This window comes from Aquarana catesbeiana, linkage group LG05, assembly GCF_042186555.1.
Source record: "Aquarana catesbeiana isolate 2022-GZ linkage group LG05, ASM4218655v1, whole genome shotgun sequence".
Classification (NCBI taxonomy): Eukaryota; Metazoa; Chordata; class Amphibia; order Anura; family Ranidae; genus Aquarana; species Aquarana catesbeiana.
This window is the reverse complement of record NC_133328.1, coordinates 38,252,861-38,266,550: the sequence shown is the minus strand read 5'-3', so window position 1 is coordinate 38,266,550 and position 13,690 is coordinate 38,252,861. Positions and strand designations below refer to the sequence as shown.

Here is a 13,690-nt window from a genome sequence, read left to right as displayed (position 1 = left end):
CAATGATTTAGCATTCAATTGGTATAATACACGTGATGTGCAACCATGGAGCTACATGGCCATTCAGCCTTATCAACTTTATATCTGCAATTCAGCATTCCACTTCAGATGTTATATTCCAATATTCAAACCTTATTAGTAAATTGGTAAAGATCTTGCATCATCAGGAAAGCATTAGGAATCACAAACTGACAGTGTGCAACTCAGGCATTTCAAGGTGAAGGTATTAGGAAGCAGGAAAGAAGTTGTTTGCCGGGTACGGAATCTACTGTAATCTTGTTTCTACTCACTGCTTCACCTTCCTGTATAAGCTCAGTTTGTCATTGTTCATTCGAGAGCCATTACAGTGTTAGATAACAGTGAGATGTCCAGCTAATGCTGCTGATCTCTCATCGATCCCTCTCTCGCAGGTGCTGTAGTAATCTCACAGTGCAGGAAGAGCTGAAGAGCCATTTTTCATTGCAATCATCAGCAATAGAGTACACGGGTTCCATATCCGAGCATGATGACGTCACAGGTTGACGCGTTTCGTCCGCTAATCAGTGGACTTCTTCAGAACGAATGTATACTGTTGTCCATACTGCCTTTTGCACAAGCCTGATCATTTATATAACACCAGCAGATTCTGCAGAACTGTACAGAGGTCACTGACCTTTCACACCAGTCCATCATCCCAAAGAAGCTTACAGCCCCATGCCCTGACACAGTCAACACAACATATAACAGGGACAGTTTAGTCAGTTCATTTAAACTATTAGCAAGATTTTGAAAGATCTTACTGGGCTGTAGTTTGATTAGCGCAGTCTTTTGCTGCAGGACTTGGGAATGCACAAATTGCTATCTGGACTTGTCAGTAGTCAGAGTGGAGATCTCAGCCTCACGCGGCCAGGAGATCAGAGAGAGAGGAACACAGGGGGCACAGAGACTGGGAACTGAGTCACTACTGGAGAAAGTCTCATGCTGCCCCAAGCACTACAGCTGGGGACCAGGGTTGCCCTGAGTCAAAACAGAGGACACTCATGCAATGGGACTTCTGTGACTGTATCTTTGGATTGGTGGGAGGGCCATGCGGCCACAATCTGTTGCTGTTATCAGAAACTAAGCTTATAAGGATTAGACACTTAACCAATAGCTTATAATACTGCATGCAGATTCCCATTGGGACTACGCTGATGTGCTCCGACGGCAGGATGGGCCCCAACTTTATCCGGCTGGAGGTCTAGGGTGTAGGACTGTCTCTTTACATAAGCCACCCTACAAAGACTCCTGGTAGGTCCTGCCTGTAAAAGTAAGGGTATTGCTGCAGTAGACCTGGACTGTAGGCTAATTACCTCTAGAGTGCACTCTAGTAACAGAGCGTACTGATAGCAAGTAGAGTCATTGCAATATTATTCACCCTTACTGTTAATGTGGTTCCTGCCATTGCTTGTGCTGGTCAGCAGGTTATCAAGTATAAATCTGTTTGACTGTATAAAGGTCTATAACAGGTTGCTACAAGCTGGTGGTCTCGCTGTCTAGAGAACTGTGTTGATTACCATTTTACCTGTTCATATATGTACAAATTGCCTTTCACTTCAAGTTTTTATAATATAACACATTTCTTTAATATTAATCAGCCTGGAGTCCAATTACTGCCTCCTTTGGGGGCAGCGCTTCAAATATTTTCTGCTTGTCTAAAAAAGAAGCATTAAAAAGGCTAGAGTTTTCTTTAATGTATATAACCCCAAGAACAAAAATGTAATATATTGCAGGTTACCGGTCCTTAGATGGGGTGGCTGCATTTGTTTTTTATTCAGTTTTCTTTCCTATTTTACCTACTAATACTGACAGCAACACACTTCCTATGGAAATGCTTACAGTGCTATATCAATGAAGCTGCAGCACTGCACCCCAAGACAGGACTACAGGACACCTCCTCCTTCTATTCTCCTAAACACAGAGTGGAACAATGTAACAGTGAATATTGTAACTGATTCGAGTGCAGCACAGGCAACTCCTCAAAAGGGTTATGGCAGGATCAAAATGTATTTTATCAGATATAGCAAAATGCGTTAAATAATATATTATCAGACGAAAAGGAAGCAAATAAGTGAGAAGTTAGAGTTTACAAATACACTCATAAGTGAGGTCCATGGTGGACTCACATAGTTAAATGATGGTTGCTGCAGCAATAGAGATATCGGGATATAAGAATCACATCTTAGCAACAATTTGTGCTTTTCGAAACAAAAGATGAAAGAGACTTCTCACAGGCATGGACCATATGGCGGATGTTCTCTGTGAATATATGATACATCACAGGATGGTCTATATATAACATAGATGAGGAGGCTTCAGAAGAACGCAAATGCCGGCTTTGCATTTTAACTAAAATAACTGAACTTTTTACATGTGCCTTTCCTTTGTAATCAGCATTGACATAACATTACTTTAGTATTGATCATCGCTCAACATCAGAACAACACTCTTTCCTGGGCTAGTGATGGACCAGCTAGGACTTGGAGCTTCACATCAAGAGTGGAGAGAGAATTCATAGACAGATCAGAGAATATAAGGACAAAGGCTGTCTGCACTAACATCCAATTTTTTCAGGACAGGTTTTTGGGGTGTGCCCCCTTCTTCACAGCCCAAACAGTACTGATATGCAAAGTTTTAGCAAAATGTAGAGTCACAAATTTGTGTATTAGTACTGCTTGGGCCTTGAAGAAGGGGGCACACCTCGAAAACTTGTCCTGAAAAATGTGGAAATTAGTGCAGATAAAAAGAATATCACGGACAGTACTCCATTGCTGTGGCGGCTGGTGGTTTATATTTTGGGGGGGCGCAAAAAATCCACCCGCCACCACCCCCGCCCCCTATCAGTCGATCTCTAGCCCCGCACTTACCCCATCTATGTCGCGGACAGCGCTTGGGGCGGGCAGTGCCTTCACCCTGTGTCTTCTCCTCCACGGCTTCACAGCAGCTTCCCCTGTGTCTCCTCCCTCCTCCTTCGTGCCCAATAAGATCGATTCTCCTCTCAGCCAATCAGGTGATGGGTCTCAATATTAATATGCTATTGTCACACAACTGGGTGGGTTTGGGGTGCAGTTCTCTTTAAGAGAACTTAAAGAGTACTGCGCCCCGAGCCCATCCAGTCGTGTGACAATAGTGTCCTTTTTTTAAGTCAATTAGAGCCTTATGCGCTAATCATGTGCTTCTAAAAAAAAAAAAAAAAAACCCATTGGAATCCATGCGTCCAGCACCCCTGCACCGCATATGGAGGGGCCACCACTGCTCAATTGCATAAATTGCATATCTCCCAACTTTTTCAGATGGGAACGAGGAGCACCTATTAGCAAAAGTATGTAGGCATAGGAAGCATCCCCTATGCTCTATGGTGGCTGTCTGAGTTGGATCCAAAGTTGTAACGTTGGTATTGGGGAATGTTGAAACCCAGTGGACCACACTGATCCCACTTAGAGACACTCGTAGGTCTCTGTAATTGGGGATCACAACCATCTGGTAAGAGGCTTGATTATGGTGGAGGGCACGTGTGTATGGTGGAATTCCTTAACAATTCACATGGTTTGTCACCCAGTGGGATATATCATTATTTTGAGAAGAATTAGATACACCTTGATTCCACTATATGCTTTCATTGCTATTGGCACATGGACTTATTTCCCTATTGAACTTTATGGACTATTCAGTTCACTGTTTGATTGTAAATTGATACATTTTCAGTATTGTATTTCTTGCATAGTAACCAGAAGCGTACTATTATTTATGTATATATAGGACAGACACCCTGCCACGCCCAATGAAAGGAGAATCATACCAAAAAAATAATTAGTTAAAAGTTCTTTTTTTAATTTTTTTTTAATTTTACCACTACTATACCTTTATATTGGCTTTTGAAATTTCACAAATGTAGCAATTTATAATTTGGATGAAAGGTTTAGCACTGGGAAAAACTATCTGAAAGATAAAATACGCATTTTATATACAACTATATAGATCAGACCAAAATGAGGGACAAATGAGGAGAAAAAAGGGACAGATGGACTTTGCTCCAAATCGGGGACAGTCCCTCGAAAATCAAGGACAGTTATTCTTACTGCAGGTGCACTAATATGGCTACAATAAACCCCAACCACCAATTTCAGAATTGCTGACTTATTTTATGGAGTCAGTTCCTATTTGCCCCAAACAATGATATGTCACTCCATTACTGCTATCTCACTAGCGATTGAGTTTCAACATGGAAGGAACATCTTCCATTAGTGGTTAGAAAAAAAAAAGTCAGATTTCAAAGCTGAACTCCCTGCATATATAAAATATACAAGTTCATGCATTCATTACTAATACATCATTATACTGTATGTATTTTTCCTATAAATAAGAGAAATAAGCAGCACAAGGAGATAATGAATCCATGTGTTAACAAGAAACATACTAATGGGAGAGGAGAGAGGACAATGACAAGACAGATGAGCTCATCACATTCCTGCTTCTCCTTCCACTGTCCAGTCACAGGATGGGGCTCAGAGGAAGTGGTTTGAATGATGCTGGCTATCAAACTTAGGACATCTAGCGGGCATTGGTTCTTTTCACCAGCCTCTACAACACTCAGGGCCCACTTACATCTTCATGTCATGGGAGATCGCATGTTATAGTGCACATGGGGTTGCATGTAACATGCATCACTTCATTGATGAGCCTCACGTTTTGAATGTCACCCCATTACACTAAGGTAATTCATCTGTGTTGTAGCCTGCCAAAATACACAGCGGTACAGTGCATTACAAAAAAAGGGGTCAGGTAAGTATTTTATCACTTTAGGGTGTGTTGGCAGCCCATTAGTTTCAACAGACATCCTTAATGAAGTGCACATTAACACGTGTATTTCAATGAAATAAAAAGGCACCAAGAACGTATTGGTGACAGAGGGGTTGACAGATGGAATCACAGTGCTTAGTAGGGGACCAGACATCCAATACACCTAGAAGCAGGGAATGTTGGATGCAGAAGTTTATGCAGCCGTAGCTTTTGGTGAGAGCCATGATCGAAATTGCAAGCAACTGTTTTCTTTTGCAGGATGCTTTTTTAAATCATTATTTTAAGGCAACAGAGTTACTTTAAAAAGAACTTACTCATTTTTTCTTTGATACCCCTTGTTTCTAAGTTCAGTTCTTCAATTCCAACCTCTTTCATTTCAACTCAATGAATCGTTCTATTATATAAAATTGTCTGGAATTGTAGTTTACTAGGCCTTTAATGTATTTCTTTTCCTCTGTACAGGTACCTGGACAAGCATCTAATGTCCTACATCTCCAGGATATAAACTGCACCATCTATGAGGTCATCCAGCACGTCCCAGAACAAGTTCAGAATGATTCACAGTCGTAAGTGTGACTAACATGAAAAATGTAAACACCACGTGTTTATGACCTCCATAGTTACTCAAAGGGCTTGACTGATACTACACCCTCAACTCTAATATTTTCCTAGAATTCAGAAGCTGTAATGACAAATTTCAGCTGTATTATCACCTGCTGGTAAAATATTGTATTACAGTGACATACAATAACGTATTTATTGAAAAAAACCAAAACAATAAATGTGCGCTATATGCAATTGAGATGTCAGCTACTTACAATCCCCTGTACAGTAGACTGGGAGAGAAGGGGTCAGTACTCTGAGCCAATGAGGCTCTGGTGCATGAACATGTGCTAACAGTCAACATGGAGAGTTGACAACAGAGAACAGAATTAAAATTAGACTTGGGAAACTTAACATTAATAAATCACCTGGACCAGATGGCTTGAACCTGAGGGTACTTAGGGAACTCAGTCAAGTAATTGCTAGACCATTGTTCCTAATTTTTACTGACAGTCTACTAACTGGAATGGTACCAGCTGATTGGAGAAAAGCCAATGTAGCACCAATATTTAAAAAGGGCCCAAATTACATCCCTGGGAATTACAGACCAGTTAGCCTAACATCAATAGTATACAAGCTCTTGGAGGGGATGATAGGGGACTATATACATGAATTTAGTATTGAGAACGTTATCATTAGCAGTAATCAGCATGGGTTCATGAAGAATCATTCTTGCCAAACAAATCTATTAACCTTCTATGAGAAGGTAAGTTTCCATCTAGATAAAGGAAGGCCCGTAGACGTGGTGTATCTGGATTGTGCAAAAGCATTTGACACAGTTTCCCATAAACGTTTACTGTACAAAATAAGGTCCATTGGCATGGACCATAGGGTGAGTACATGGATTGAAAACTAGCTACAAGGGCGAGTTCAGAGGGTGGTGATAAATGGGGAGTACTCGGAACAGTCAGGGGTGGGTAGTGGGGTCCCCCAGGGTTCTTTGCTGGGACCAATCCTATTTAATTTGTTCATAAATGACCTGGAGGATGGGATAAACAGTTCAATCTCTGTATTTGCAGACGACACTAAGCTAAGCAGGACAATAACTTCTCCACAGGATATGGAAACCTTGCAAAAAGGTCTGAACAAATGAATGGGGTGGGCAACTACATGGCAAATGAGGTTTAATATAGAATAATGTAAAATAATGCATTTGGGTGGCAAAAATATGAATGCAATCTATACACTGGGGGGAGAACCTCTGGGGGAATCTAGGATGGAAAAGGACCTGGGGATCCTAGTAGATGATAGGCTCAGCAATGGCTGGATCTCTGCTCCCTGTCATCGGGGGAGAGATCAGTGACGTCACACACCAGCCCATCCCCCTGACAGTTGGAATCACTCCCTAGGACATACTTAACCCCTCCCTGCCCCCTAGTGGTTAACCCCTTAACTGCCAGTGTCATTTATACAGGAATCAATGCATTTTTATAGCACTGATTGCTGTATAAATGACAATGGTCCCAAAAATGTGTCAAAAATGTCCGACATGTCCGCCATAACATCGCAGTCACAATAAAAATCGCTGATCGCTGCCATTACTAGTAAAAAAAAAATTATTAATAAAAATGCCATAAAACTATCCCCTATTTTGTAAACACTATAACTTTTGCGCAAACAAATCAATAAACGCTTATTGCGATTTTTTTTACCAAAAATATGTAGAAGAATACGTATCGGCCTAAACTGAGGAAAAAAATTTTTTTTATATATTTTTTGGGGATAATTATTATAGCAAAATGTAAAAAATAATGCGTTTTTTTCAAAATTGTCGCTCTTATTTTGTTTATGGCGCAAAAAATAAAAATCGCAGAGATGATCAAATACCACCAAAAGAAAGCTCTATTTGTGGGGAAAAAAAGGATGTCAATTTTGTTTCGGAGCCATGTCGAACGACCGCGCAATTGTCAGTTAAAGCGACGCTGTGCCGAATCGCAAAAAGTGCTCTGGTCAGGAAGGGGGTAAATCCTTCCGGGGCTGAAGTGGTTAAAAAAACTATTAGATAAGCACCTGAACAACCACAACATACAGGAATATACAATGTAATACTGACACATAATCACACACATAGGTTGGACTTAATGGACTTGTGTCTTTTTTCAACCTCACCTACTATGTAACTATGAGAGAGAAGAGAGATGACCCTGAAATCATGCCTGAAAGATGAAGAGAAAGCACATATAAAATGGCATAGCCACAGAGGTAAAATTACTTTAGGTCCCTTAACCTCCCTGGCGGTCTGATTATTTCAGATTTTAGGTGCTGAAAGCGGTACCATTATTTTGCACAGAAATTTGGCGTTTTATATTATAGGCCTGTAATTCTTAGCAATAAGTCACTTAAATCTGTCCAAACAAGAATCTAGTAGACATGCCGGGTATGATAAAGTTTGAAAAACTAAATAAAAAATTATAATATAATAAATAACTATAAATAATTATAACAAATAATAATATAATAATAATAAAATTATTCAATAATGTAATCAAATCAAAAACACTGAAATTTGCTCAGTTGCAGAATTGTCGCTTTTGTTACTATTAGTGTTTGGTGACGGATTTCCCCACAAATCACTATCGCTCAATTCTGCGAGTGATTCTAATTTATTATTGCTGTTTTCTAGCTGGTCTGAAACCACTTTTGATGTAAAGGGACAGTTTTGGTTGCTATGGACAATCTCCAGTTTCCAGGCAGAAAGAACTGTTTTTATAATATAAAACTGCATGCAGGACACTGGGCAGACCACTAGGGACAAAGGGGACGTGTAATTATTTGATACAGTACTGTAATCTGTAAGATTACTGTATCTGTACTGTGTGTTTTACTTTTTGAATTTGCCGCCGAACTCCGTCCCCGTGCGTCGCAACGCTCGCAGGGAACGGAGCTCGGCACTGTGAATCAAGCGAGACATGGCGGCTCGCCGATCACAGCGGGGAGACATCGCAGGATCCAGGGGACAAGGTAAGAAAGCTCTTCCTGGATCCTGCGATGCGATCCCGAGTCTGGCTCGGGGATACCGCTTTTGGTATTAAAAATCCACCCCGAGCCAGACTCGGGAATACCGCCAGGGGGGTTAAAGGATATCATTCTGGCTGGGGCTGAACACAAACAACAGTTCTAGGTTCACCAACTAGATAGTATAGCATCATGCAAAACACTAAACAAAATCTTTCCAATAGCTGTCAATGTTGGTGATCTCACTGAACCTCACATTGAGTGTCATGACCTAGGGGAGTCAACATCATACTCTTTGGCTCTCATAATCTATAAACAGTATGGGCTATGGGTACAGGGCAATTGGCTTAGGAAAAATGTGTAGCCATTCCCCCATAGGGATTGCCAAATGTAGTGGTTCAGCTGTAACCCTGCCCAGCCAGATATCCAGTGTAGCGTTGGGACTGCGGCTTGCAGTCCAACCAGAAGTGATGGTTCTGCAGGCCAGAGAACATGTCATGGTCGGAGGTAGAGGGAAAGCTGTCGCCACTAAGGGGCCGACCACCTTATTACCAGGGACCACCGTAAATAGCTGAAGCAAGTACCAGGGCAGTATTCTCCAATCGGGGATGGTGAAGAATTGGGAAACTTCAGCAGGTACCAAGCCAGGGACCCAGCCAGTGGGGTGATGCTTAAGGAGTATCTGGAGTGCCAAGCCAGGGACCCAGCAGGGATACGGGGGTGACGCTTGAGGAAGATACTGAGTAAGAAGATTGGAAGGGCTCACGGGATTCAGTGGCAGTGAATCAGCAAGTCTAGTGAGAGAGACTGGGAGCTCAGTGGACTAAGAATCTACAAGAAGTGATTGTAGGAGGAGGAGTAAAGGAGTTCATTACAACTTGTGTTAGGAACTGTTATAAGACTGTTGCCATAGGAGACAGCGTTCCTGCACATGCAAATGTGGTGTATTGCTGGATGCCTTTCCTTGCATGGCTGTCTACCTAAGGGTGCCCTGGACCTAACCCTCTCTCCCACAGTTCTGTTCAAGAGAAAATAAATCTCTTTGCAATCAAGAAGTGTCTGGCGCCCGTGAATCCATCTTGCACTACACCCACCATGCCTTGTAACCCACTTTATATAGAAGGATGTCAGCTGCCTTTGGCTCTGGAGGTTCCCATTAGACTAAAGGAGGCCTGGTACCTTGCTACATGTGTAATCCACTGTAGGTAGATTTCACACAGCTCCTCGCACTGTCTGTTTCCCTAAAGCTGAACTCCAGGAATTCAGCCGCTTTCTAAAATGCATTGGTTTAAGAAAGACAAAGGCATAATGAGCTAGTATGCATAGCATACTAGCTCATTATGAAATATTCACCTAAGATCAAAGCCACCGCTGCGGTCCCTGCACACTGGTCCGGCTAGCGACATCGATCCTGTAGTTATTTCTGGGTATCGCGGACTCTGGCGCTGTGATTGTTCGGAGTCACGATGATGTAATGGTAACGGCGCGTCAGCTGAAGCAACGGCACGAACAAGCCGTTGCTTCAGTACGCATGTGCCGATGACATCGGCACATGCTGATATAGGGGATATCTCCTAAACCGTGCGGGTCTAGGAGATATCCAGGGTAGCTACAGGTAAGCCTTTATTATAGGCTTACCTGTAGTAAGAAGTGGATTGAAAGGGTTTACAACCACTTTAAAGTAGAACTATAGGCTAAACTTTTTTTTTTCATTTTGGATAGCGTAAATAAGGGCTATAACCCCTGTCAGATTTTTTTTTTGGCATCTGTGCTCCATTGGGGAGATTTCCTTTCACTTCCTGTCCCATAGCCAAACAGGAAATGCGAGAAAATCCCTGCAAATTAAGGGAATCCCTTGGGATCGCCCAAGTCACCAAAACTAGTGTCCCCATTGAAAGATTTCTACTCTATTACTTTTCTGGGGACAACCCAAAATGTGGGGTTTTCTTTCACTTTCAATGATAATTGTAAATAGGACAAATTTGGAGTGTGAATATCCATAATGGGGGCCACAGATGGCAATGAAAACAGGTGTTCTAATCTTTCTCCACTCTGTCCAACATTAAAAAAAAAAAAAGTTTTGCCTTTAGTTACACTTTGGGTTCAGTGAGGTGCAGGCCACCTCGGGGCAATATACGATTTTTACTAGACATGTGCAATTCGTTTAGTTCCGAATTTGTTTATTAACTAATTTTGACAAATTAGTTAATTCCGAAATTCCCGAATTTCCTAATTTTTCAATATCTGAAATTTCGAATTTCCGAATCTCGAATTTTCGAATTACCGAATTTTCGAATTTCTGAAAATTTGAAATTTCTGAAATTCAGAATTTCGGAAATTCGGAATTCGGAATTTCGGAAATTGGAAAATTCTAAATTTCAGAAATTTGAAATTTTGGAAATTCGAAATTTTGGAAATTCGAAATTCGGAAACTGGAAATTTCGGAAATTCAAAAATTTCGAAAATTCAAAAATTCGAAAATTCAAATACGGAAATTTGAAATTTCAGAAATTCGGAAGTTTGGAAATTTGAAATTTCGAAAATTTTGGATATTCTGAAATTCGAAATTTCAGAAATTTGAAAATTCAAAAATTTGGAAATTTGAAAATCCGAAAATAAGAATGAAAATCTGAAAATTCAAAAGAATGAAAATTCGAAAATCTGAAATAATAAATAACTAGTAATAACTATTAAATTATAGGTATTGGAATTTCCTTTCAAATTTGGCCGTTAGTGAACGTAACGAGTACGAATTTATCCGAAGTTATGAATTATCTGAAATAGCGAATGCCGTATCTAAATGAATGGAATGGAACGATCTAATAATAATAAATAACAATAATAATAATAAAACCTTTTTATTATTATTATTTAATTTTAATTTGTTCCATTCCATTTGTTTAGATGCGGCATTCATTATTTCGGATAATTCGTAACTTCAGATAATTTTGTATTCCTTACGTTCACAAACAGCCAAATTTGAAAGGAAATTCCAATACCTATAATTTAATAGTTAGTTATCATTAGTTAGTTATTATTTCGAATTTTACTGATTTTCTTTTCTTTTTTTCAAATTTTTAAATTTCCGAATTTCGAATTTCTGAAAAAAGCAAAAAAAGAATGAAACAAAAACAAACACATTTTTTGTCAGTGCACATGTCTAATTTTTACTGAGCTCTGGGAGTCAGCTGCTGCTATACTTCTGGCGCTCCAACACTGAAGCTCTGAATCTCAGCTTCTGCAGCATTGTGTGCAGCCACTCTGCCCACCCCTCCTCTGTTCTTGCCATATATTGGCCACGACGAATCAGCCAGTTTGTATGCACCCATAGCGCATTGTCCCTTCGTCCACAGGTTGAACTAGACGGTGTTTTTTTCAGCGTGAATAATTATGTAACTATCCACCCTCATTTGGTCATCTGAATGAGGTCTTAAATTTTATGTAACAGTAAACTTCTCCTCTTTCCTGCCTTTTGGTTGGATAACTATAACATTGAAAGCACTTTGTTGTACCTGTTTGATAAGTGCAAAAAAAAAAACAACAAATCGTATAATCCTGGCAGAAATCCAGTGCCGTCCTGTGCACTTTGCAGTGTTATCTGAAATGATATTATCAGGATATATGAGGACTACAGAATACATCCCCCAAACTACCTAACAAACAACCTAACTACAGTGCCTTGAAAAAGTATTCATACCCCTTGAAATTTTCCACATTATATCATGTTACAACCAAAAATAAAAAATGTATTTTATTGGGGTTTTATGTGATAGACCAACACAAAGTGCCACATAATTGTAAACTGGAAGGAACAAGATCAATGGTTTTCACAATTTTTTACAAATAAATATGCAAAAAGTGTGCATTTAGCCCCCTTTACTTTGATACCCCTAAATAAAATCTAGTGGAACCAATCACCTTCAGAAGTCACTTAGTAAATTGAGTCCACCTGTGTATAATTTAATCTCAGTATTAATACAGCTGTTCTGTGAAGCCCCTGGAGGTTTGTTAGAGAACCTTAGTGAACAAACAGCATCATAAAGGCCAAGGAACACACCAGATAGGTCAGGGATAACGTTTTGGAGAAGTTTAAAGCAGGGTTAGGTTATAAAAAAATATTCCAAGCTTTAAACATCTCACGGAGCACTGTTCAATCCATCATCCGAAAATGGAAAGAGTATGGCACAACTGCAAACCTACAAAGACATGGCCGTCCACCTAAACTGACAGGCCGGACAAGGAGAGCATTAATCAGAGAAGCAGCCAAGAGGTCCATGGTAACTCTGGAGGAGCTGCAGAGATCCACAGCTCAGGTGGGAGAATCTGTCCACAGGACAACTATTAGTCGTGTTCTCCACAAATCTGGACTTTATGGAAGAGTGGCAAGAAGAAAGTCATTGTTGAAAGAAAGTCATAAGAAGTCCTGTTTGTGGTTTGCGAGAAGCCATGTGGTGGACACAGCAAACATGTAGAAGAAGGTGCTCTGGTCAGATGAGACTAAAATTGAACTTTTTGGCCTAAAAGCAAAACGCTATGTGTGGTGGAAAGCTAACACTGCACATCACCCTGAACACACCATCCCCACTGTGAAACATGGTGGTGGCAGCATCATGTTGTGGGGATGTTTTTCTTCAGCAGGGACAGGGAAGCTGGTCAGAGTTGATGGGAAGATGGATGGAGCCAATTACAGGGCAATCTTAGAAGAAAACCTGTTATGCCTCGTACACACGAGCGGAATTTCCGTCGGAAAAATCTTGGATGGTTATTCCGACGGAATTCCGCTCAAGCTTGGCTTGCATACACATGGTCACACAAAAGTTCTCTGAACTTTTGATCGTCAAGAATGTGGAGACATACAACACTACGACGAGCCGAGAAAATGAAGTTCAATGCTTCTGCGCATACGTCGAATTGTTTCCGAGCATGCGTGATTTTTTGCACGTCGAAATTGCATACAGACGATCGCATTTTCAGATAGGAACTTTTTCCAACCGAAAAATAGAGAACCTGCTCTCAATATTTTGCTGGCTGGAATTCCACCAGCAAAAGTCTGATGGAGCATACAAACAGTCGCATTTTCCGACCAAAAGGTCTCATCTGAGTTTTGCTGGCGGCATTTTCGATCATGTGTACGAGTCTGCAAAAGACTTGAGACTGGGTTTACCTTCCAGCAGGACAACGACCCTAAACATACAGCCAGAGCTACAATGGAATGGTTTAGATCAAAGCATATTCATGTGTTAGAATGGCCCAGTCAAAGTCCAGACCTAAATGCGGTAACTCGCTTTTCGTTTTTCATTTTTGGCTATTTTCA

The 13,690-nt window shown here is 40.6% G+C and overlaps 1 protein-coding gene across 2 annotated transcripts in view; it reads left to right on the top strand.

Moving 5' to 3' along the window:
• Positions 1 to 13,690, top strand: part of HEPACAM2 (HEPACAM family member 2) — a 173,362-nt gene that overhangs the window by 150,471 nt on the left and 9,201 nt on the right. For both annotated transcript variants that reach the window (XM_073629605.1, XM_073629606.1), the window contains one exon: positions 5,281 to 5,384. In XM_073629605.1, coding sequence (XP_073485706.1) covers positions 5,281 to 5,384 — 104 coding nt within the window. The remainder of the gene's footprint in view (positions 1 to 5,280; positions 5,385 to 13,690) is intronic.